This window comes from Manis javanica, chromosome 2 (genome assembly GCF_040802235.1).
Source record: "Manis javanica isolate MJ-LG chromosome 2, MJ_LKY, whole genome shotgun sequence".
In the NCBI taxonomy this organism is placed as follows: domain Eukaryota; kingdom Metazoa; phylum Chordata; class Mammalia; order Pholidota; family Manidae; genus Manis; species Manis javanica.
In genome coordinates, this window is record NC_133157.1 from 32,627,429 (window position 1) to 32,653,741 (window position 26,313).

At 45.5% G+C, this 26,313-nt stretch overlaps 1 protein-coding gene across 4 annotated transcripts in view; it reads right to left on the reverse strand.

Moving 5' to 3' along the window:
- Positions 1 to 26,313, reverse strand: part of CCDC180 (coiled-coil domain containing 180) — a 67,583-nt gene that overhangs the window by 33,741 nt on the left and 7,529 nt on the right. For all 4 annotated transcript variants that reach the window (XR_012127242.1, XM_073227301.1, XM_073227299.1 and 1 more), the window contains 12 exons: positions 26,099 to 26,194; positions 24,002 to 24,165; positions 22,453 to 22,572; positions 18,892 to 18,971; positions 16,599 to 16,687; positions 14,768 to 14,890; positions 13,472 to 13,645; positions 12,556 to 12,671; positions 11,324 to 11,450; positions 9,624 to 9,663; positions 9,040 to 9,494; positions 7,540 to 7,766 (listed from right to left, as the gene is read on the reverse strand). Coding sequence is in view for 3 of the 4 variants with exons in the window: in XM_073227301.1 (XP_073083402.1) it covers positions 7,540 to 7,766; positions 9,040 to 9,494; positions 9,624 to 9,663; positions 11,324 to 11,450; positions 12,556 to 12,671; positions 13,472 to 13,645; positions 14,768 to 14,890; positions 16,599 to 16,687; positions 18,892 to 18,971; positions 22,453 to 22,572; positions 24,002 to 24,165; positions 26,099 to 26,194 (1,811 nt within the window). In the remaining variant the exon portion in view is untranslated. The remainder of the gene's footprint in view (positions 1 to 7,539; positions 7,767 to 9,039; positions 9,495 to 9,623; positions 9,664 to 11,323; positions 11,451 to 12,555; positions 12,672 to 13,471; positions 13,646 to 14,767; positions 14,891 to 16,598; positions 16,688 to 18,891; positions 18,972 to 22,452; positions 22,573 to 24,001; positions 24,166 to 26,098; positions 26,195 to 26,313) is intronic.

Sequence of the window (26,313 nt, forward strand, 5' to 3'; positions counted from 1 at the left end):
AAAAAGGGTTCCATGTCTTATAATGTAACACTATGCAGAAATAAAAATGAACTAAGCCACAATCAGAAATATATATGGGAGAGAGGCTCAAGATGGTGGCATGAGTAGGGTGATGGAAATCTCCTCCCGAAACCATATATACTTTTGAAAATACAACATATACAACTATTCCTAAAAGAGAGACCAGAAGATACAGGACAACAGCCAGGCTACATCTACATCTGCAAGAACGCAGCATTTCATGAAAAGGGCAAGATACAAAGCCGTGACCCAGCAGGACCTGAGCACTCCCCCCACCCCAGCTCACCAGTGGGAGGAAAAGAATCAGAGTGGGGAGGGGGTGGAAGCACAGGACTGCCAAATAACCAGCCCTAGTAATCTGCACAGGGAGCACGGACACACATTGCATGGTTTACTGGATATTAGAGAAATGGAAAAGTAAAATCCGAGACAGAGACTACAAGCGGGTCCCCACAGCCTGCTCCCCTGGGACAAAAGAAAAGTGGGTACTTTTTAAAAGTCTTAAAGGGACAAGGGCTTAACAGCTGGACAAAATGATCCTAGCACACTCAGCCCAGTATGCTGGGAATCTTGAGGAACTTCAGGTACCCTAACTCCCTAAGGGGTAATACAGCCACAAAGCCCCCATGGCAATAAGCAGCCTACCATTCATTCCCCCTGGCCAGCACTGCAAGCAAACCGACTGACCCACCACAGCTGCAGAGCAGCCGGAGAACAGCCCCACCCAGAGCAATCACACAGAGTCTTCTCCCAGCATGCAGCTAACTGGGACAGACCCAGAGGCTGCTGCTGGCAGGTAGTTGCCTGGCACAGACAGAGGAAGCCGGAGCAAGGTCCGGAGGGCACAAAGTGGGGGTGCCATTCTCGCAGGAGAACACATCTGGTGTGGGCGCAACCACCCACAGGGCCATAGGCTATCCCGAGGGCCACCCCGCCCATGGCAGCTCAGGATATTATCCCATAGACTGCTCCCTGTGTGTGGGTAATCGACACAGGCAGTGGAGAAAGGCAAGGCAACCACCAAGCAGGAAGGGACTTTGTTCTCCCAGCTAACACATGCACCACCTGCCTGCGACCACTCCTATCACCATGAAAAGGCAGAAGAATCTGGTCCAGTCAAAAATCACTCACACAACCCCACAGAGAGGGCCTGGTGAGATAGATATAACCAGTCTTCCTGAAAAAGAATTCAAAATAAAAGTCATAACCATGCTGATGGACCTGCAGAGAAATATGCAAGAACTAAGGGATGAAGTCTGGAGGGATTTAACAGAAATGAAACAATCAACAGAAGGTCTTAAGAGCAGACTGGACGAGGTACAAGAGACTGTTAATGGATCAGAAATCAGGTAACAAGAATACAGAGAAGCTGAGGCAGAAAGAGAGCAAAGGATCTCTAGGAATGAAAGAATATTAAGAGAACTGCATGACCAATCCAAATGAAAAAAATATTCGCATTATAGGGGTACCACAAGAAGAAGAGAGAGGAAAGGGGATAGAAAGTGTCTTTGAATAAATAATTGCTGAAAACTTCCCCAAGCTGGGGAAGGAAACAGTCTCTCAGACCATGTAAGTCCACAGTTCTCCCAACACAAGGGATCCAAGCAGGACAACAACAAGGCATATAATAATTAAAATGGCAAAGATCAAAGACAAGGACAGAGTATTAAAGGCAGCCAGAGAGAGAAAATAGATCACCCACAAAGGAAAACCCATCAGGCTATCATCAGACTTCTCAACAGAAACCTTACAGTCAGAAGAGAATGGCATGACATGTTTAATGCAATGAAACAGAAGGGCCTTGAACCAAGAATACTGTATCTAGCACAATTATTTGAAGGAGAGATTAAACAATTCCCAGATAAGGAAAAGTTGAGGGTATTTGCTCCCACAGACCACCTCTACAGGATATTTTAAAGGGCCTGCTCTAGAGGGAAGCACTCCTAAGGCTAAACAGATGTCAACAGAGAAAATAAAATCACAGGAAAGAAAGTAGACTAACCAAATACTAACTAAAGGCAAAAATTAAATCAACTATCTACAAAAGCAGTCAAAGGAAACACAAAAGAGTACAGAATAAAACACCTAACATATAAACAATGGAGAAGGAAGAATAAGAATGGAGAGAAATAAAGAATCATCAGACTGTGTTTATAATAGCTTAATAAGAGAGTTAAGTTAGACAGTTAGATAGTAAAGAAACTACCCTTGAACCTTGGTAACCACGAATCCAAAGCCTGCAAAGGCAATAAGTACATATCTGTTGATAATTACCCTAAATGTAAATGGACTGAATGCACAAATCAAAAGACACAGTGTAATAGAATGGATAAAAAACCAAGACCCATCTATATCCTGCTTACAAGAGACTCACCTCAAACCCAAAGACATACACAGACTAAAAGTGAAGGGATGGAAAAAGATATTTCATGCAAACAATACAGAGAAAAAAATAGGTGTTGCAGTACTTGTATCAGACAAAATAGACTTCAAAACAAAGAAAATAACAAGAGACAAAGAAGGGCATTACATAATGATAAAGAGGGCAGTACAAGATGATATAACCATTATAAATATATATGCACCCAACACAGGAGCACTGACATATGTGAAACAAATACCAACAGAATTAAAGGAGGAAATAGAATGCAATGCATTCATTTTAAGAGACTTCAACATACCACTCACTCCAAAGGGCAGATCAACCTGACAGGAAATAACTAAAGACACAGAGGCACTGAACAACACACTAGAACAGATGGACCTAACAGACATCTACAGAACTCCATACCCAAAAAGCAGCAGGTTACACATTCTTCTCAAGTGCACATGGAACATTTTCAAGAATAGACCACATACTAGGCCACAAAAAGAGCCTCAGTAAATTTAAAAAGATTGAAATTCTACCAACCAACTTCTCAGATCACAAAGCTATAAAACTAGAAATAAATTGTACAGAGAAAACAAAAAGGCTCACAAACCCATGGAGGCTTAACAACATGCTCCTAAATAATCAATGGATCAATGATGAAATTAAAACAGAGATCAAGCAATATATGGAGACAAATGACAACAACAGAACAAAGCCCCAACTTCTGTGGGACGCAGTGAAGGCAGTTCTAAGAGGAAAGTATATAGCAATCCAGGCATATTTAAAGAAGGAAGAACAATCCCAAATGAACAGTCTAAAGTCACAATTATTGAAATTGTAAAAAGAAGAACAAATAAGGTGCAAAGTCAGCAGAAGGAGGGACATAATAAAGATCAGAGAAGAAATAAATAAAATTGAGAAGAATAAAACAATAGAAAAAATCTACAAAACCAAGAGCTAGTTTTTTGAGAAAATAAACAAAATAGATAAACCCGTAGCCAGACTTATTAAAAGAGAATCTACACACATAAACAGAATCAGAAATGAGAAAGGAAAAATCATGTCAGACACAACAGAAATACAAAGAATTATAGACAATACTATGAAGCCAGCATCACCCTAATACCAAAACTAGGCAAAGACCCCACCAAAAAGAAAATTACAGGCCAATATCCCTGATGAATATAGATGCACAAATACTCAACAAAATATTAGCAAACCGAATTCAAAAATACATCGAGAGGATCATACACCATGATCAAGTGGGATTCATCACAAGGATACAAGAATGGTACACATTTGAAAATCCATCAACATCATCCACCACATTGACAAAAAAAAATGGACAAAAATCACATGATCATCTCCACAGATCCTGAAAAAGCATTTGACAAAATTCAACATCCATTCTTGATAAAAACTCTCAACAAAATGGGTACAGGGGGCAAGTACCTCAACATAATAAAGGTCATATATGACAAACCCACAGCCAACATCATACTTAACACTGAGAAGATGAAAGCTTTTCCTCTAAGATCAGGAACAAGACAGGGATGCCCACTCTCCCCACTGTTATTCAACATAGTACTGGAGGTCCTAGTCACAGCAATCAGACAAAACAAAAAAATACAAGGCATCCAGACTGGTAAAGAAGTCAAACTGTCACTATTTGCAAATGACATGATATTATACATAAAAAACCCAAAGGACTCTACTCCAAAACTACTAGAACTAATATCTAAGTTCAGCAAAGTTGCAGGATACAAAGTTTATGCACAGAAATCTGTTGCATTCCTATACGCTAACAATGAATTAGCAGAAAGAGAAATCAGGATAACAATTCCATTCACAATTACATCAAAAATAATAAAATACCTAGGAATAAACCTGAACAGGGAAGTCAAAGACTCTATACGCTGAAAACTACAAGACACTCTTAAGAGAAATTAAAGAGGACACTAACAAATGGAAACTCATCCCATGCTCTTGGCTAAGAAGAATTAATATTGTCAAAACGGCCATCCTGCCTAAAGCAATCTACAGATTCAATGCAATGCCCATCAAAATACCAACAGCATTCTTCAATGAACTGGAATAAATAATTCTAAAATTCATATGGAATCACAAAAGACCCCAAATAGCCAAAGCAATCCTGAAAAGGAAGAATAAAGCAGGGGGGATCTCGCTTCCCAATTTCAAGCACTACTACAAAGCCACAGTAATCAAGACAATTTCGTACTGGCACAAGAACAGAGCCACAGACCAGTGTAACAGAATAGAGAGTCCAGATATTAACCCAAACATATATGGTCAATTAATATATGATAAAGGAGCCATGAACATACAATAGGGTAATAACTCCTCTTCAACATCTGGTGTTGGCAAAACTGGACAGCTACATGTAAGAGAATGAAACTGGATCATTATGTAACCCTATACACAAAAGTAAATTAGAAATGGATCAAAGACCTGAATGTAAGTCATGAAACCATAAAACTCTCAGAAAAAAACATAGGCAAAAATCTCTTGGACATAAACATGAGCAACTTCTTCATGAACATATCTCCCGGGCAATGGAAACAAAAGCAAAAATAAACAAGTGGGTCTATATCAAGCTGTAAAGCTTCCATACAGCAAAGGACACCATCAATAGAATGAAAAGACATCCTACAGTATGGGAGAACATATTCAAAAATGACATATCCGATAAAGGGTTGACATTCAAAATATATAAAGAGCTCATGCGCCTCAACAAACAAAAAGCAAATAATCTAATTAAAAAATGGGCAGAGGATCTGAACAGACACTTCTCCAAAGAAGAAATTCAGATGGCCAACAGGCACGTGAAAAGATGCTCCACATCCCTAATCATCAGAGAAATGAAAATTAAAACCACAATAAGATATCACCTCACACAAGTTAGGATGGCCACCATCCAAAAGACAAACAACAACAAATGTTGATAAGGATGTGGAGAAAGGGGAACCCTCCTACACTGTTGGTGGGAATGTAAACTAGTTCAACCATTGTGGAAAGCAGTATGGAGGTTCCTCAAAAAACTCAAAATAGAAATACCATTTGAGCCAGGAATTCCACTTCTAGGAATTTACCCTAAGAATGCAGGAGCCCAGTTTGAAAAAGACATATACACTCCTATGTTTATCGCAGCACTATTTACAATAGCCAAGAATTGGTAGCAATCTAAGTGTCCATCAGTAGATGAATGGATAAAGAAGATGTGGTACATATACACAATGGAATATTATTCAGCCATAAGAAGAAAACAAATCCTACCATTTGCAACAACATGGATGGAGCTGGAGGGTATTATGCTCAGTGAAGTAAGCCAGGTGGAGAAAGACAAGTATCAAATGATTTCACTCATGTGGAGTATAAGTACAAAGAAAAAAACTGAAGGAACAAAACAGCAGCAGACTCACAGAACCCAAGAATGGACTAACAGTTACCAAATAACAGTTACCAAAGGGAGAGGGACCGGGGAGGATGGGTGGGAAGGGAGGGAGAAGGAAGAAAAAGGGGCATTACGATTAGCAGACATAATGTAGTGGGGGGGACATGGGGAGGGCTTTACAGCACAGAGAAGACAAGTAGTGATTCCATAGCATCTTACTACACTGATGGACAGTGACTGTAATGGGGTTTGTGGGGGGGGACTTGATGATGGGGGTAGTCTAGTAACCATAATGTTGCTCATGTAATTGTAGATTAATAATACCAAAAAAAAATCTATCATCTATCTATCTATCTATCTATCTATCTATCTATCTATCTATCTAAATGAAACTTACATAATGAAAGAAGTCTCACATAAAAGAGTGTGTTCTGTATGCTTCTATTTAAATAAAGTTCAAAAACAAGTAGACCTAATTCAGAAGTTAGAATGTGTGCTATCCTTGGAGAAGAGAGGCGGCAACTTGGAATGGGTACATGAGGGGGGCTCCTGAATAGGTGGTCAAGTTTTGTTTCTTGTGGGTACTGGTTACCAGGTGAGCTCCCTTTGGATATTTCATTGAGCTACACACTCATGATTTCCATACTTTTCAGTATTTATGGTTATCATGCCAAGTCTAATCAGTTGAACACAGAACTATTTTTATGGTTAGTCCCAAGGCCAGATGGTATAGTGTTTGGTTCAAGACTCTGGGAATTGCAGGGTCTAAATCCATACCCTGCATCTAACTACTTCCTGTCTCAGAGATCTTGTCCAAGTTACTAACTCTCTGAGTTTCAGTTTCTTCACCTGGAAAATGGGATAATTATGGTAGCCCTCTCATGGTTACTGAGAAGCATTAAATCCTCTCAATAAGTATTAGCTGTAGTGGGGTCCTTGTTTTCCTTCATTCTATGGGCTATGGAGAGGACAGACAATGGCCTTTGGAAGAGGACGGAAAAGAACGAGGTTTGCATTGAGACATTTTCAAGGTGAGATGAGGCTGAGGAGAAGAAGAGTCTGGAGGCTTGAATCTTCTTCTACACCCTACTTATGTGTAAGCATGGGAGGTAGACTAACCAGGTGATCTCTAGTCATTTTAGCCCTAACTATGATATTATGGAGCTGGGAGGGCAATGGAAATGCTATCCTAAAACTGAATGCAAATTTTCACATTCCAAAATGCAAACATGAAGGCCCAGGAACTTAGGAGTTAGGAGATACAAATTCTCAGGGGTAGATTTATGGGCCATTTCTATATTCTTTGTTACATTTTTTTCAATTTTCTAATTTTCTGCAATAAATGTGTCACATAATCAGAGCTAAATACCATACTGATACATGTATGGTCTCTATCTATATAATTACAAAAAAAGACAAAAAGAAATCCTAAGATTACAGGTATGCCAAGATCTAGAACCCAGAAACATCTTGCAGAGAAAATACTATTTATTATGCATGAGGCCCAAGCCCGCAAGGCATTCTGGAGCAGACAGAGGGTGTCACTCTCACAGAGCATTTCTGTGACAGCTAATAATTCCCAGACATTTGCTATTTTTTATTGTGTTTCTCATCTCTACTCTTATTTACCTGCTCTTTCCTCCAGCTGAAATGAGTCCAATCTTTTGTTATATTATTTCACCTTGCTAATAAAACTGAGGACAAGAGAATGAGGATAAAAGAGTTTTCTACTCACTGTTTCTTAATTTCTACAACTAATTTGGATGGAATAATCACTTGTTGTATGAACTTGGCACTGGTAGTGTCATTGATGAGAATGGCAGAAAGTCTGGAATGCAGTCTCTTGCAAATCTCTTCTTGTTCCAAGGGTAGGAAGACAGAATAAGTGTTCCCACTGGAGGTTGTGAATGATTCCAAGTCCTCAGGGGAGGCCTCCTTCATACTCTCTTTCTGGACTTTGACCTAAGTGAGAAACAAGACTTTAGACTTGACATCATCAAACAGAACTGGGGATCCCAACCACAGATTTCTTGATGTCAGAGGTTTTAAACCTGTGGGCCATATCTTACCTGTAATTGCTTTTGTCCATATAGTGCTTTTAAAATCAGGAAATTCCATATATAATCTGGATTTCTGATTTATTTTAAAAAACCAGAAAATGTGGCAATTTTGAGTCTACATTCCTAGATGGAATTGTTGACCGGAGCTGAGTAGTGATTGCACAGTAACTGGATGTAAAGAGTAATAGTAATGATTAATGGAGTGAATGCCGTTGGCCATTCCTCCAAAATTCGTATCCCTAATGTGTTGGTATTTGGAGGTGGGCCATTAGGAGGTGATTAGGTCATGAAGAAAGACCACTCATAATGGGATAAGTGCCCTTATAAAAGAGTCCACAGAGAGCATCCTTACCCCTTCTACAACATAAGGACACAGTGAGAAGACAGCCTTCTGCAACCCAGGAAGGGGACCCTCACCAGACACTGAATCTGACAGTGGCTTGATTTTGGACTTCCCAGCCTCAAGAACTGTGAGAAACAAATTTCTGTTGTTTATAAGCTGTTCAGTCTATGCTATTCTGATATAGCAGCCTAACATGCACTAAAACAATAGTCTTCACCATTTGTCAATATTTTAGACTTTTCTATTACATGCCTGTGGGCATTTGAATTTGGGATCCCTGATCAAAAAGAAGCCTCATATGTCAATTCTTCTACAGCAACACAGGAAAAGAGTCTTCTGCAATTTCATGATTATGGAATTCAGGTTACTTATCTGTGAGGTTGAATGTGTTTTGAGGACAAAATTTATTAATATGAGAGTCACTTCTGCATCTAAGGAGAGCTGCCTGCCAACTTGGATACAGGTCTTTTGTGTTACACAACCAGAGAATGGAAGAAGAGAAATAATGGAGAGGCCAAGTCCATCTACACAATAAAGAGTTTCTGGGAAACAGAAAGGACCAGAGAAGGACGAGGAAAGCCATGTAGTTTAGGGGTGACTTCAGAGTAGGACGCAAGATGTTAGGAGATGAAAGTGAATTTTAAAAAGCATTTCTATGAGATAAGAACTGGATTCTTGTTGACAGAAATAAAAGGTGTAAATACATTTGTAATGCTTCATATGCACTCCAATGGAGACTGCACCCCTGGGGACCCCAACTTATATTATGGATACACAGACTGAACATAGCACACTTCCCCCAAACCCAAGAATGAATCCATTGCTGGCCTACCTCATCCATAGATAAACTCTCGTGTTCTTCTTTTTCCTCCACCTCTTCCTCTTCATTCTCTTCTTCCTCCTCCTCCTCCTTTTCCCCCTTCACCTCTTCCTTCTCCATCTCCTCTTTCTCCTCCTCCTCTTCTTGAACCATCACATTTTCCTGGTTCAGGGGTGGTTTTAAAGAGCTGTCTCCTTCAAACTGCGTTTCTTCTAGTCTCTGAATGGAGCCCTCTCTGGACTCGTCTATCTCATCACTCAATACAACTGGTTCCCGCTGGCTTACTACCACGTCTTCAGGTGTGGAGGACTCGATATCTTGGCTTTTTTCTTCTTTGGTCTCCCCTGCTGCCCTGGGGGAACTTGTTCCTGTACTTATGCTTTCCTCACTGTTGCTCACTTCCGCTTTAGCCTCTTGTTTTCTGCTCAGTTTTCTTACTGTCTCCTGGAAGTGCTTTTCATGTGGCTCTGTTGATGACCAACCCCAAAGCACAAGGAAAATCTGGTTAGCAATGTAGCTGAGATTGGGCCTCCAGACCCACCAACATACAGGAGTGGAGTCAAGAGAGAATCACACTTGAATTGTACAAGTGTTACCTGGATCCCTGCAATTGAAAATGACTTCTCCATCCAAGCTCTACAAGGAAAAAACACAGGACACTGAGTGAGCGATGCTGCCTTCTTCCAGAATGCTACTTCTGAGGGTATCTCTTTAAATAAAAGGAAGCATCCCTCCCCTTCAACATCTGATGCAGGCCTTGATGACTTGTTTCTCTGGGGTAAAGAGGGCCTTCCCAATTCAGGGGAATTAGTTTTTCTTAATCCCAAACAGGCTAGCAAAACCTTTCATCATTCTTGATACATTTTTGGTAGCAGTCTGGGGCAAAGAGCAAGAAAATATAAATTGAGAGATTGAAACAAACGGTCAGGAATCTGCTGCATCCAGTACTGGATGTGAACATACAGAATAAACATGATTTACATGATCTGGGAAGCCTCTCCTTACCCCTACAAATTCCCCGTCTCAGACTCTGGATACAGTTCTGGATATGCTGTGTCATGTATAACAGTGTGGGCGTGGATTTGCAGGTCTGGACTTGAATCCCAGCTCCTTACAGGCCAAGTGACCTTGGGCAAGCCCCGTAAACCCTACAGATCTGAGTGTCCTCTCTTGTGACATGGAGATCATATCAGTGTCTCTGCTTTAACCCAGGCAAGCAGATTGGTCTCATAGGGCAGACAGTGAGCTCAGTCTCCTACAGTTTCAGCTCTACCTCAACCCAGGAGCCTCAAGGAGCATTTACTAGCAATTGGAATAGGGATCCCTGCCAAGGGTGGGGGCGGATTCTTGAGGGGCCAGGGACCCCACATACATGAGAAAGCCCTGGCAAGTTTCAGAGTCAACCACAAGTATTTTCATTTCTGACCATGCAGGACTCTGGCTGGGTGTGTGGGAAAAGACCCAAACTCTGGGAGTGAGACCAGAACATTCCAGGAAGTCATGCATTTACCCAGGGAGCATTCATTGCATCTGTTCTATGTACAAGACACTGTGCTAAGGGCAACCAAAGGTGGATGAAAATTGGTAAAGCATCCCTGCCCTTCAGGAAACACCTTCTATGCGTGCTCTGAGTTACGGAATTTGACAGTAGCCAATGTACAGGCACATTCAGAGAGGCGAGAGAGTGGAAGGTGAGGTGAGGGGTCAGGCTGAGTGCGTGGGATCCTTGTCACTGATAGTGGATTGGAAGTGTGGGTGGTTTGGGGATGTGTGCAGATGGAAGGATCAATCCCAGCAGAGAAGCAGGATGAGGAAGGGTTGGGGGCTGGGGGCATACACAGGAAGTTTGCTGAAGCAGGGACAGTCAAGGTGGGGACCATATGTGGGGACCTCTGAGGTCATCCAGGGACCATCATGGGTTAATTTGGTAGGGGCTACAGCACTGGGGAGGGACTTCTGAGTAAGGGAGTGGGTGGGTCTGAGTTATATTTTAGGAGGGTTATGTGGCAGTGGTGGGTATGATGAATGGAACTCAAAGTATCACATAAATTAACCTTTTTATTATAATTCTATGCAAGCCTTGAGGCCTGAATTCTGAGTCCATCAATCTCTTAATATGAAAAAGAAATGATCTCTTTTAGAAATGCTTTCAGCTCCTTACCCCTTGATGTCCTGACATAGATTCTAACTCTGCAAGAGTTTGGGAGGTACTCAAAGTCAAGGCAGAGCAGAATTAGACAATGATCTCTCCTTTGCTTCCTAGAGAGTGGCTTTCTTTTGCTGTCATGGTCCATACCTGTTCAAAGATTTCACGAACAAAGAAGTGTTGGCTGAGGGTGGAACTGTAGGAGTTGAGTTCCTTCAGTATGATCACTGGGTACTCCATCACTTCCTTCATCAGGAGATTGTGAAAACACTCATACCTGAGGGGTAAGTAGGTGAGACCATAGTCTAAGGGGAGCTGGCCTGAGGGCAGGAAACTGCAGCCAAGAGCCACACCCTGGGCCCTGTGGAGGTGGACTGAAATTCAGCATTTAACTCCATACAGAGCTGCTGGGGAGGTTTCTTTTTACAACAATCTTTGGTTTGTTTTGCTATTTTTCTGATCATATAAGGGATATATACTCGGTAGAACATTTGGAAAACACACACAAGAAAATTCTTTGCCTGTTGTAACGTGGGCTCCCATTTCACGTCCACTATCCTAACCCTGTCTTTGAACTTTACCTACATTATCCCATCGAACCCTCCAAGGTCTAGACATTATCTGTTTCCCAGGTAAGGAGATCAAGGTTCCAGGGGTTACTTATTTACCTCAAAGAATACTTCTGAATCTAAGTACTGCTGTCAACTGGCAGTACAACTCCATTTCTGTTAATGGTCCTTGCAGAATTAGTTGTAAAAAGGCACAAAGATACAAGATAGTTCAGTGAGAACTGTTTTTAATATTGAGAGACTGGAACCAGTCTTAAAAAGATAATCATCTGAGGTATGGTTAAATCATTATGAAGCACCCATATGAATGAATTCTACCTGGTCATTTAAAAATGGACATATATCGACATACATCTGTAGTAACAGAATAATTTGCATAGCAGGATCCTTTATGTGAAAAGCACTATATATGTGCATATATCCATATATAGGTGTGTATGTCCATAAAGAGGAAGAGTTGGGCAGGAATTAGGGGGAAATTTCTACATGTTTGTATTAGCCAACATTTTTTTCTTTAGCAAAGAGCATGTATGTTTTAACATTTAGAAAGGTAGGGGAGGTCCCATGCTCTTGGCTTGTAACCTTGCAACCTCCCTGCAAAAATCTTTCAGATCACAGTTCTCCCTGTGAGCCTCTATGCTGGCTGAGAGCAGAGCTGCAAAGGACGACAACACTCTCCAAACTCAGAGGCAACATTTTAATCTTTAGCCTGTTGGACACCCCACACCCTTGACCTCCTAAGCAGGCAGCCGCTGACCTTGAATATGAATTCCAGGCCATCTCCTTATGCCTCTGGGGCTCTAGTCTGCCTACCTGCATTTCATATTCTTCAGCAAGTCTTTGGCCTTTTCCAGGTGAAACTTCAGTGTTTCCTCATTGTTTTGCTGCCTCAGTTGGTCCAAGAGCTTATCAAGGTGGGCTTCCTGGGCCTGGCAGCCACCCCCAAAACAGGAGGAAGCAGATGTGAGACACCAGAGCTTGCAGAATGTCGGGCACATGCAGAGCCCCTGCTGCTGGAAATGAGGTGCAGATAGCCTGGGGCAGGCCCTAACGAAAAGGGGCACCAAAGGTCCACCACTCTTACTCTCACTGCTCTGGGCCTCCAGGCCTTCTCTCTGCTTGGAATGTTCTTCTCTGTCTAGTTCACATTCCTGGAGACCCAGCTCAGACGGGACTCCTCAGGGGCATGGCCCTCACACCCACCCCACCTGGGCAGTTCCCCGGTACACTTCCCTGTGGCCCTTGCTCCTGGCTCTACCCCTCACCAGTCATACTTAGAGTCAGCTACTGAGTGTGCCTCTCTGCTCCCTGGACTGGGTGAGGGCAGGTGGGGGCGGGGTGGCTGCCAGAGAGAGTGCCCCACATCCGTCTGTCTGGCTTTCATGCACACTCTTACAGACACATTTGCATCCAGGGAGCCATCACACAGCCCGGACCTGACTCGGGAAGATTTCTTCTACCCAGATCCAGTCCCATGGCCAAGGTGAGCCTCAATTTCCCCAACTGTTCAAATTTCATAGCTTAAGGTTTTACATTTGAGTCTAGAAAACAGTTAGGGTTATGTTATTTATGGTGTGACATATGGATCAAAGTTGTGTTTTTTGTTGTTTAAGATCTGAATACTGGCTGAGTTCCTAGGCCACCAAGCAGAGCTACTGGACAGCTGACAATCTGGGTGTGGCCTTTTCCTCATCCCCTGCTGGGGCTACCCTGGATGCTGGGGCCTCACCTGGGCCTCCAGGCTGTGCATCTGCCACTGCTGCTCCATCCTCTTCTCGAGTTCTAGGTCCTGTACCGACAGCATGTTCTGATGTGTCTCCCACAGCTGCAAGGCCTCCTGGAAGTAGCTGAAAAGGTCTGTACACTGCCATTCTGTCTGCTTTGCCAGGGCCTCAAAGGATTTCTGCGGTGGCAGAACCCAGAGAAAGGGCCTTGAGTGCTGACTGGCCCAGGGTGAGGAGGAGGGCCCCCCTTGCCAGGGCTCCCTCAGTGTCTCCATGGACGTGTCACGTGTGTCTCACTGCCTGGTCACCAACCATCAATGTCATCTTCAGGGCCACACTTGGGCTCATGGCCCTCCTTCCTCTGGGGCAGTGTTTTTGTCTGCCCAAGGCTATGCCCTCAGTCTGGTTACCCCTGAACTCTCATCTCTAGACCTGTCCCATGTCCCCTGAAGTCACTTACAGGAGGAACATGCAGTTTGGGGCCTGGAAGAAAGGAGCAACCCAGCACGAGCTTGGGCCCACAGTAGGCCACACCCTGCTCAGCCTGGGATCTGACTTCCCTCACTCTCTGCATCTGAGCCAAACACACTTGATGTCAAATCCTCACCTCTCCCCCTTTTATATGGGTGTTTTTTATGCTTTCGTCAGGGTCAGGAGTTGGCAAACTTGGCTTGTGGACTAAATTTGGCACTCTGCCTTTTTTTGTTTGGCCCTGGGAGGTAAGCACAGATTTCACATTTTTAGGCAGCTGAGAAAAAAATCAAAAGAAGACATTTAATGATGTGAAAATTATGTGAAATTCAAATTTTAGTGCCCACAAACAATGTGGTACTGAAACAGCCAAATCCGTTTGTTTCTGCATCGCCTAAGGCTGTTTTTGTGTGACTACAGTAGAGAAAGAATTTGTCACAGAGACCTGATGGCCCACAGAGCCTAAAACATTCACCATCTGGCCCTTTACAGAAAACACTTGCTGACCCTTGCTCCATATTCTAGCGTCTTGAGGTGGGGGCCTATTGTTCCTTGTGGCCCTTCAGCGCCCAGATTCAGCAAGGGCTCTAGGAAGCATTCCCTGACTGAGCCCTGCACAGCACAGGAGTCAGAGGGCAGCTGGGGAGTCAGGGGTGAGCCGGAGTGCCCAGCACAGAGGGACTGTTTTGGAGGGGCAGGCCATGACGTGGGAGATGGACTTGCTAGTGACAGGAAAGTTGGGAGGCCCCCTGCCTCCTGTTTTCCTCACAGCCCAGCACCCCAGTGATGCCCTCCCTGCTCCCCAGTTGCACAGGTCCCCGGCTACTCACGTCCAGTAACTCCAGCTCCTCCTCTGCGTTGCGCTGGAGCACTTCCACCATCTGGAGGAACGACGGGTTTACCAGGCTCTCTGCCTCCTCCTTGGTGAAGACTTTCCAGTCCAGCAGCTGCTTCTGGAGTGGGACACAGCACAGCCTGGCTTGGGACTGGCAGGGGCTTCACCTCGGGGCCAGTCCTGCCCTCTGAGATCCGCCTATCACCTGCCCCCGGGAACCTCAGGGAAACCCTCTCGGTGGCAAAGCTGGTCCATCTTTATAGTCTTTTCATTCTGTCCAGGTGCTGTGTTCTACCTGTTACCTCACTGAATTCCCTGAAGGTGTTCTCATTAGCCCCATTTGATAGACAAAGAAACTAAGGCTCAAAGAAGTGAAGGAACACACTTTTAGCGAGTAGTGGGGTCAGGATCTGAACTCAGCACTATCCTACTGCAGACCCTACAGGAATCAACCATCATCCTACATAGTCTGAAAGTCAGTCAGGGCTCGCACTTCCTGGAACTGAATTATGCTAACTGGAAAGTGAGCGTTCTGTTAATAAAGCCTTCATTGATGAACAAATCTAACATAAACCAACCTCCCCTGAGCCAAAACTTGTCTACAGTGGCAAAGCGCCAATGCTGCTGAACAGAAAGCCAGGTGCCTGTCCTCCATCAGGTGTAATGTGCGCCTGGGGTGTGTGATGACTTCAGCACAAGGGGAGGAAGGAAGAGCACAGGATGTCAGCATTCAGGGCCAAATGGCCATCAGGCTCTGGGAGGTCCAGGCGGCAACAGGCAGCGGAAGGGGAGTACTGGGGGCCAGGTACTGGGGAGGCTCTCCTAGGGCAAAGGTCTCCCTCCCCTCTTTCCCTCCAGTCTTTATTTCTAAGATTTCACACCCCTAAAGAGCTGATGAGAAGCACATGGCTGCCCTGAAGGCCACAGAACAATGGGCAGCGTCTGGGCCTTTTGTGAACTCGGTCCTCTCGTCTCCAGATGGGCCTGGTGACGTACAGCCGGCAGAGACGTGTGCAAGTGGGTGTCACAGCCCGCAGGGGCAGCAGCGCCCAGCCCATGCATCACACTGGGGCACTCTACTCTCCGGGAGTTCTGCTCACCTCGGAGTCTGGGTGGCAGACTAAAAGCCTGACAGGAATTTGAGGGGTGAAGTAGCAGGAGCTTCTTAAGACCAACAGGCAGGGGTCCCCAAGGAGCTTGGGGACCCCTGTTACCACCAGTAGGTTAGACCATCTCCAAAATGATTAGAGTTTTTTTTTTATCTAATCAGTTTTACCAAGGAGGAAAGGAGGGGGCATTTTGACAAAATATTTCCTTGTACCCCAGAATACCGGGCATTGTAATTGAAGGAGTTTGTGAGTGAACTCACTGTCTCACCTCTAACAGGTGGGGCAGAGTGGGGAGATAAGGTGGGCATGACAGTAGTGGCAACACTATTTATAAAGTGAAGCGCTGGAAACAATCCCCAGTGATAGGATTTTCACTAAATAAATAATGTCAAGTGCCATAAATGATACCAAGGGTCAAGGGTGAAGTTTGAGCCAAATCAGAAAATGTGTAATTTCATCTGTGGGATCAGGGAAGGCTTCCTGGAGGAGCCCTCAAATGTTGGGCTGCAATTTGAGGGATGGGTGGGAATAGCTGGGGAGGAAGGTCCAGGCAGAGGGAACAGCTTTAGAATGCCCAGAGACTAGTGAGAGCCTGGGGCATGTGAGGAAGTAAAGCAGGGGATCTGGGCTGCAGAGGGGTAGTGGTGGGCCAAGGAGGGAACATGGGGTCCCTTACCCTTTGTTCATCAACCCCAGCCTGCCATGAGGAGCACCTACCTTGTACTTCTGCACCTGGGCCAGGCACTCCTGCCAGGTCTTCTCATACTGCAAGCGGATCCGCAGCATGCATTCCACATGGTACGCATCTCCATGGGCAGAAACAAAACATGTCAGCTGCTTTTCCAGAAGGAAGAGGGGAGATTAGAAAGAGGAGTTTCCCCTTTGCAAAGGGGGGCAACTTCTCCCCAGCAAAGTACCTGGATAACAAGGATAATTTAGGTGAGATAAGTGGTCCCAATTCTGATCAGGGGCTGGACTCTCCCTCCTTACAAAGTTCCTGACACCCCAAGATAAGGACCTCAAATGAGGAGTCTTCTTTATCTGTTCTGAATCCATTCTGACCTTGATTCTTGACTCAGCTTCAAGACTGGTGAAATTCTTTTTGGAGAGTTGTATCAAGTCATAGATCAGTAAAAAGGGTGTAAATTAATGAGAGTTTACATATGGTAACTGTAGTTAATTCCTTAGAAAGTGAATGGATTAGAAGAATACTCAGAAGCTGACTCATTTTCTCCTCTTCCCTCTTGCTACTGTTTCCCAGTTTATAATCAACTCAGTGTGATTCCTGGTGTCTAAGATAAGCAACTGAAGTTCCTGGCAATTCTAGAAGCTGAAAGACAACACAAAGATTTTGTGATGGTGGTTCTTTGATAAGTGCTGGGGAGGAGGGCAGCATGGATGGCAGTTGGGTATAGATTTAGGACTCTAGGAGGGTAGATAAGCAGGGGAACTAGCAAGGACAAGCTCTAAAGCTGGTTTCTCCCAGGGCATTTCCTAGACCACCACATCCCTACCCTTCCCATGAAGTCACCGCACTCCCGGGGTCTGTGTTTCTACTCCTGTTCCTCTCTCTAGCCTCATCACTCCTAGCTCAAAATCTTCCACTGAGTTCCCACTGCCCTCAGGATGAAGTCCAGCCTCCCCTACATAGCCACATGGCCAGCACAGTCTGACCCATTGGCATCTCTGAGCCTCCCTGCCATCTTTTCCTTTCCCTAAAAGACCAGCCCTATCCTGCTTCTGAGCTTCCTCACATGCTCTACTTCCTGCCTGAAAAGCTCCCCTGATCCCTGCACTTGGCTAACTCTTACTTGCCTTGCAGGTCTCAAGTGGATGGTCACTTGCTTGGTGAGACCTTACAAGACCTTTAACCAGGCTGTATCCCCAAAAAACATGCTGGTCACCTGTCCACTCCCTGCTGTAACATTCTGCATGGTCTAACTTCTCTGGACTGGTAACAGCCAAGGGATGATCCTCTCTGCTGGGTACCAGGGCCCAGTACCACACCTGTCCCTAGAAGGCACCTGGCAAATGGCAACCATGGCTACTATTTAAGGTCTTGGGGCTCTTACCTTTGGCATTATAATATAATTATACTATCTTTGCAACTGTAAACCTGAGAGCCCTGGCAGCCATGGTGGGTGCTACAAACCAAAGTACCCAGGTCAAGTCCAGCTGTAACATTTCAATAGCTGTGTGATGTTGTGTGGGATACTTCACCTCTCTGTGCTGTAAGGTCTCTGTTGCAACTACTCTTTTCTGCTGTTGTAGAGCAGAAGAAGCCAGAGACAATACCTAAACAAATGAGCATGGCTGTGCTCCAATGAAATTTATTTGCAAACAGGCAGTGGCCCATGGGTGGGAGCTTGAGGACCCTTGAAATAGAGCATTTTTAAACATTCCTATTTATTATTGGGCACTCTCCATGTAAGCCAGGAGCTGAATGACAACTGGACTGCAGGATTGCATGCAGTTCTCATGCCAGCCCCACCATGGAGGTACTTTCATTATTCCTCTTGAGATTGCTATTGTATGGGGCAGAAAGTTGAGGCCAAGACAAGCCATGACTTCCCCAAGGTCACAGAGCTGGGTGTCAGACCTATGTCTGATTGCCAAATCATGTGCTTGGACCTGGCCCTGAAGCTATCCTCTCAGTGGGTCATCAGGGCCATCCCTGTGGCTCCACACTAGAGTCAAGGTTCAGGGGTCAGAGTGTGCAGCTGGCATTCCTGCCAGCCAGGCAGTGACTGGGAGGCTGACGGAGGGAAGAGGGGGCTCTGCCAGGCAAGGTCTTGGAGGTCTGACATGAACCATCAGAGAATACTCTTCCATCTACATCCCCTCCCTCCTTTCCCAGTTGGGCCTTGCCACCTACTCCTGACTTTATAACGGACTCTCACATCAGTGACTCTCACATCACACTCACAGAGTACTGGCTGAAGTACTACATAGCTACTACTTAAGCAGAGTTCTGGAGAGACCTGAGTGGAATCCTGTAAGCCTCACTCACCAAGGTGCTTATTCATGGAGTTGAGAGAAGACTGCCATTCAGTCAGCTGAGTCTTGCTGTAACTGGGGGGCAGAAGGTCACTGGGAAGGCAAGACATGAAAAGTAAGCCATGCTTGATAAAACATTCACTTGCCAAAATTGGTAGCATCTTCAAGGAACATAGCTCCAGAGGAGTAGCTGTATGAATACTGATGAAACAAGTGAATTGTTGGGGATTTCCTGGTGCCAAAACATAATGCAAGAAAAATTTATTAATATTAACAAGTCTGTTACTTAGAAAATCAAATCAAATTTTCCTAATGGGAAAAAAAACAAACAGTTCACATCACTGATCAAGGAAGCCTACTTCTAGGAACCTAATCTGAGATGACAATATAAAATGCATACAGAGTTTAAGTATTAAGATAGTCACTTAACAGTACTATTTATAAACACTCAAAAAATCATAAATAACCTCCATATTCAATGATAGGGAGCTGTCTAAATAAAGTACAGTGAATTCTCTTCTGAAGTCATTAAATATAGTGTGGCAGGTTGAAAAATGGTCAATATCACTAGCTCTTCCTATCAGGAGCTGGAGTCTCTTTCTCCATCCCTGGATCCTGGCTTTGGCCAGGACATTAGCAAACACAGCAGAGGCGTGGAAAGAGCTTGTGCATTCTGCCTTCTTCCTCTCTTGTGGCAGGCTGCTCTTCTGCCACCCTCATTATGCCTGTGTGCCTGGGTTAGCCTCCTGGAGGCTGAGAGAGCAAGTGGGGAGAGACCCTGGCTGTCCCAGACCAGGCTCCAGACATGGAAGTGAGGCCGTACTAGACCATCCAGCTACAGCCAAGCCAGCCCAGACCAAGGAAACCACCTGGCGAACACACAGAATCATGAGAAACAAGAAATAATTGTTGGTTTAAGCCACTAGATTTTGGGTGGTGTTTAATGGTGTGGAAAGATGCATATAACTAGGGGAAGCATATCATTATTGTCCAAGCCAGGACATATTTGACAGTGAAAGTAAGGATGCTATTAATGATTACACTAGGAGAAGACCTATCACCCCGGGTGGTTGGGCACTCCACTTACGGCGGGACAGTAAGGAGCAAAAGGTAGATACAAGAGTGTGCATAGCATAATTCTAAGTCTAAACATTACACTAATGCAATGTGGGCTGGGTCCTGGAATAGAAAAAGGACATTAGTGGAAAACTGGTGAAACTGAAAAAGTCTGGTGTTTAATTAATGGGAATATATCCAAGTTAACTTCTTAGTTTTGACAAATATCCAATAGTAATGTAAGATAACATTAGGGGAAACTGAGTGAGGTGTATATAGGAATCCTATGTGCTATATTTGTACATTTTCTATGAATCTAACATTACTCCAAAATATACATTTAATTTTTAAAGCTATTAAAAAATTATATGCACATATAGTTTGTTTAAGAAAATCCAAATCCATGGGGATTCTCCTGGGACTTTGGATAACCCCCTCTTGGGGCCCTGGGAATCTTACCAACACTCCCCACCCCTCTGCCATCACTGCCCACAAAACTACAGAGGACCTGTGCATGAGCAGAGCGAGGGTCCCCACGGGGGCTGAAACTCTGGAGTTTCTGCAGGAAGGCCTGGAGCAGTCTGGACTGGGTAGGGAACTCCCTGTGATCCCAAAGGAGGCAGTTCCCTGCCCTGGGACAGCTCCTCGGGTGTGCTTAGAAGGCTCCCTAGCTGCCTGACAGGTCAAGAAAAAACAGGTGGGTGTTTATACCATGTGCTTTGCAGGTGCTGTCAAGACCCTTGCACAACAAACCCAACTCTTTTCTCTTGATGCTCACTAGGCTCCTAGGATCAAGGCTTTATGACTTTACTTTTAAGTTGTGTGTTCAAGCCTATGTTCACGGTACACATTCCCCAGGGATGGTGTCCTGACTTCACCTCATTATAAAATCCCACTGTGAAGGAGCTACTGGGCCCTGTACACCCTTGTCAACGTGCATGCTTGCCTCTGATTTCATAGAGTCACTCCACCTTCCTCCAGGCCAGGTCAAATCACCCACCAAGCTCCATGGTCCACCTGTAGACACTGCTGTTACATAGTGGCCATTACACTGTCTATCAGCCATGGCCAGAAGGGCTGATGATTGCATTTTTCTCCATGTCTTTGGCCCTGTCTCTCCCTTCCACTCAGGCAGGTAGTCAGTCAAATCCATGTTCACAGCCTGTTGAGGGATATGGCAGGGCAGAAAAGACAGAAGCCTAGAAATCTTTCTAGATTTTGTTTTCAAAAGTCTGAGTTCTTTAAATGGCTAAACCTAGAACATCGGTGAGAAGACATTTGTGGGAGTCAGCTGAGAACCCTTGGGAAGGAGATGCTGGGGACCATGGCTCTCTCCTCACCCTGAGGAGAGGTGCAGACAGAGCAGGATGGCAGGTGCCTGGCAGTGGCAGCCTGGGTCCTACTCCCTGTTGGCTGTGGGAGCAGCTGCAAGACCTGGGTCCCTGGAGGAACACGGCTGCCTGAGCGTGAGGGTGCAGGACTCAGAGCAGCCTCCTTAGGATTCCTGCATCCAGCTATGGAGGCAGCAGCAGTTGCTCAGTGGCATGTGGGTAGACCAAACACTAAAGCTCAGACCCCCAGCACTGTGCCTGGCACCAGGTGGGACTCCACAACTTCTCTCTCAATGGGTGGAACCCCAAGAAAGACTGAGTTTTACCCAGTTTAACAAACAGAGGCTCAGCATCAGAAATAAGTGAAACTGTAGAAAACAACAAAGCACTTTTCCTTGTGCTGAGGTTTTTATCCACCTTGTTAATTTTACGCCTGCATGTATATGTGGTTGCGGGAGGCGCCTGTGCGGGGAGGAAACTGTGTGTGGTTCTAATTGTCATTTATATCCTAGGAGAGCTTAGGCTCTGTGGTAGAGAGATAAAATTAAGAAGAACCTGCATCCAGCATTACAAGGGTGGGAGGGACCAACAAGGTGCACAGGAAAAGAAGCATTTCCTAGCAGGTCAAGTGTCCTACCCTACAGAACGCCAGAGGCTCCATCCTGCTATTGTGGGTGAATGCCACAGGCATCCCAAGCAGTGGGCTTCCAGGGTCTAGAACATTTGGTGTGCCCCCCACCAAACAGACTATGGGATCAGAACTGGGTAAACCTAGGTCTGAGGGGAGCAGTCACAGTCTCTAACTGGTCTCGTCCGAGGGCAGCAGCCTTCTCACTGACCTCCTGGCCTCCAGCCTCAGACACCTCCAACTTACCGTCCATATTACAAAGCTGATGAAGCCACTCTGCTCCCCAGTGCCCCAGTCCAGCTCCTTAAGCCGATCCCCCTGCTCTCCTCCACCTTCCCCCTCACCGTTGCCTCCTTCCAAGCTCTTTGGTACAGGCACACTAAACTTTTTTCTGCAGCAAATGTGTCATGTTATTTGTTGTCAGTGGGGCTGGAATGTGGGCCCAGCTGGCCAACCCAGGACCAGCGAACCAGGAGACTGCCTGCTCTGGAGGCTGCCTCAGGAGAAAGGTCAATGCTGAGGACTGTGTGCCCCTCCCCAAAGCCCCCTCCTGCGGTACCAGATGGCGCAGAGATGTTCCAGCCGCTTTTGCTGCAGGGCTTTCTGGTTCTTCAGCATGCTTTCCAGCTCCTTCTGCACAGCTGGAGGAGTCTGGATCCTCTCACTGGCCATGAATTCACTGGGTGTTCAGATGGGTTGGCACCATGGAGAGGAGAGGAGGGTAAGGTGTTTACGAGAGGGGATGAGACATGGTAAGAACACTCTGAACCCAGCACCCTTACACCTCTCCCAGCCCCTTCCTCCCCGTCCTGGGCCTCAGGGACACTGAGGAAAGGAGTGGGGAGAGAAGAACCAGTGAGGCTCTGGTGCTAAGGGCACATATAAGGGGCCGAAAGGCATAGATCCAAGTGTGAGTCCTGACTGCTGCCTGCCCACTATGTGACCTTGGGCAAGTCACTCCTCTCCTCTGAATCTGAGTTTTCTCTTCTGTAATGGAGCTTATGATAGTACCTTCCTCCTTGGTACTTGTAAGATGGCAGCAAGACACTGCAAGCAAAGCCCTTAGCATTGTGGGTGGCTCACGGGAAATGCCTGGTAAAAGTCAGCTCCTGCCATCACTGTTGATGATTACTGACATTTGTAACAACCTCCCAGGCCCAGGCCTGGGCAGGCACTTTGCATATAGCATATATTGCATGTAGTTGATCATAACTGAAACTCTATCCAGTCCATCACTGTGCCTGTTTTGTATATAGAGAGAAAGGCTTCAGATGTTCAAGAACTTGATCTAAGCCACAACGGAAGTACAGGTGGAGCCAGGTCTCAGTACACTCTTCCTTCCTCCCCAGTGTGAGACTCTGGTGTTCTCTGTCTGGAAATACTGGTGTGCAGCTGGGCCACCCATCCCTAGACCTGCAGTGTGGATGGACAGACACTCAAAGGAAGCCTTGCTTGTTGGCCAAAAGCTCCAGGACCCTTGTGTCACTATTACCAAATGTGCCACCTGGCAGAGGAAGCCCAGAGATGGGCCCTCTCTTCACCCTCCCAGGGGTGAAATTTGTTACCAAAGTGGGAGAACTATCAAAGCCTGAGGGATAGCCATTCTCGTTGGCCCAGTAACACGGGGTTACATATAATAGTAAAGAGTGGAAATTGGGCAGATAATCAGACTAATGTTTCAAACAATCTGTACTGTGCTCAGAAAATGCTTAGACAAGTGTTTATGAAGAAAATAAGATACAAATCTATGTATGCAGTGTGGGTTTAAAAAACCCTGGGGAAAAAATGTATTGAAATATCAGCTATGCTTTTCACTGTGGTTAGAGATTAGTAGTGATTTTTAATTTCTTATTTATATTTTTATCTATTTTAACTTTTCTATTTTTTATTTTGGTATCATTAATCTACAATTACATGAAGAACATTATGTTTACTAGGCTCCCCCCTTCACCAAGTTTCTTTTTAAAAGCACAATTACTTTTACCATCAGAAAACAATAGCCTTTTAAAGTAATGACAGAAGGGGAGCGAGAATGCCACCCCCTCGCCTGTGCCAGCTGCCCAGGTGGGCTGGGGGAAGAGCTGTGGGCAGTGTGGGCAGCCGCTGACCTGAAACTCTGCAGCAGGGCCTGCTTCTTGAGAGTCTTCCAGGCACCGACCAGGCACTGCCAACGGTAGTGGCTCTCAAGCTCCTGCTGCAGTGTGGCCTCCCTCAGGTTGACGAACAGTTGGGCGATGGCCCTCCGGCTGCCCAGTAGGGCATGGTTTATAACCTGTGGTCATAGGCAGGCAGGCTCTAGATGGGGTGCGGGCTCTTCAAGATCAAAAGAAGGCTCAGTTGGAGAGGAGCAAGGGAAGGCTGGAGAGGGGCCAGGTGAGGTGCAGGATGGGGGCCTGAGCCAAACGAGACGAGCAGGGTGGTGAGAGCATCTGAGGCGTACGTACTGAGGGATCAGTAGGCACTCAAGGAAACTGCCTGGGACAGTGTAAGAGTCTTTCCTGGAGGCTAACCATGAACCCCGACCACATGAGCTTCCACCCAGCTCCAGGACCACATCAGACTGTTAAGGAAGCTGATCTGAGTTCACTGGAGTGAAGTGAACTGAGTGAAGCACTCACTCCAGGGGGCTCTCAGTGCTTAGCTGTTTTGTATATATTTGGTCCAAAAGCAGACTGCTCATGCCATCTGGGACCAGTCACATATGGTTGTGGTGAGAACCAGGTCCTAGTGCCAAATGAGGCCAGCTAGAACATTCTTTGGCAATCCTCCCAGGGGTCCTCATCTGGGCACACTTGGCATGGCAGTGGGGACAGTTCATTGTGTGGTGCTGTTGTGCCATTTGGCATCCCTGCCCAATTCTATAAAAAAGTACCACTCCCAAGCCCCCAGGGACTGGAATAAATAAAAATGCCTCTACACATTTCCCAAAGCCCTCCAGGTACTGTCCAGGCACAGAAGAGACCACCTGCCAAGCTCAGCAGGTAGAAATTCCAGTAACATTTTTCACTGGAACCTGAGGTCTAATATAAGCTGTACTTCCTAGCTGGGGGGCCTTGCCAAGTAATTCTCCAGCCTCCAATTCTGCAGCCATAGCATAAAGATACTGCTATTTGCAGCATAGAAATTTTGTGAAATTAAATGAGATAAATGCACATAAAGCAAGCAGTTAGTGCCAGTTGTTATAATGAGCAGACTAAGCTTAGGAAAGTCAAACAATGAAACAACTGGAACACCACTAACTCTGATTCCCATAATGGATCAAAGCGATAAAAGTTAGGAACTCTTGCTTGTCTCAAAATAAGAGCAGCCACTGCAGTACTCCCAACAAGTACTGGGGTTTAAGTATCACTATTATCCCTGCCCATTTTATGCACAGGGAGTTCCAGGGGCAGGGGCTGAGTTATTTTGGCATCCTTCATGTCTAGGCAGTGGAGAGGGAGGTCTGTGTTCACTCCGTCTGTTTTTGTCCAGGACCCCAAGGCACAGACCTGGGTTGCAGCCCATGTGGTTCTGAGTGCTGTAACCTGTGTGCTGCCTGGAGGCCCCTTATCTGGCAAGCCCAGCTTTCTGCATGGGACTTGGAAACCCGTGCAAGTAAAATGCACCTCTGAGTAGCCAAAAGAAGCATCTTTTCACACAGTGGTGGGGTCAGGCTTAACTCTGACTTTGGAGACATCATGAACAGCCTTGAATTTTTTGTTTTCTACCCCCAAAAGAATCAGTTGAGGGAGACGGGAGTGTGCAGAGAGAAGCAGTGGAGACAGAGCTGGGGACAGGCATTCAGGAACAGAGCAACAGAGACCGAAGTAGGAAGAGAGACACGAAGCCCTTGAAAAACTAGACAGACAGAGCAGGTGGGGCGCACTTAGGAGGGTGCAAACCGCCTTGAGATCAGGACAGCTCCACTGTATAGCACCTATTGCAATGCACATAGTAACCGAGATGGCCGGGCAGGTGCTAGTAAAACCAGCAGCACTCAAACCAATGATGCTGTGAGGATTAAAATGGCAGGGAAATATTAAATATACTTCAGAAAGATTTCTGTTGAAAACACCTAACGAAGAGTGAACCCAAGTGGCCACACAGAGTTACTTGGAAGTGTTACAGACGAGAAGCCCGTCATTCCTGACATGCCAAGCTCTGGGGCATTCTGGGGCCTGCTCCTTCTCCTGTGGGCTGATCTCTTGCACCTGAAATCCACTCACCATGGCTTCTTTATTTATGAGCCTGTACACATCAGGCTGCATGAGGTAGGAAGTTCTCTCTATGATTTTCACGTATTTCTTCAACACACTTCTCAGCTAGAAAAAAACAAGGCACTATAGGTAGTGACCGTCTTCTCCTGCAGAACTCAAAGAAAGCAGATGAATCTTCATTAAATCCCACAAGTGGAAATCACCAAGAGCCCATTTGTAAGCCA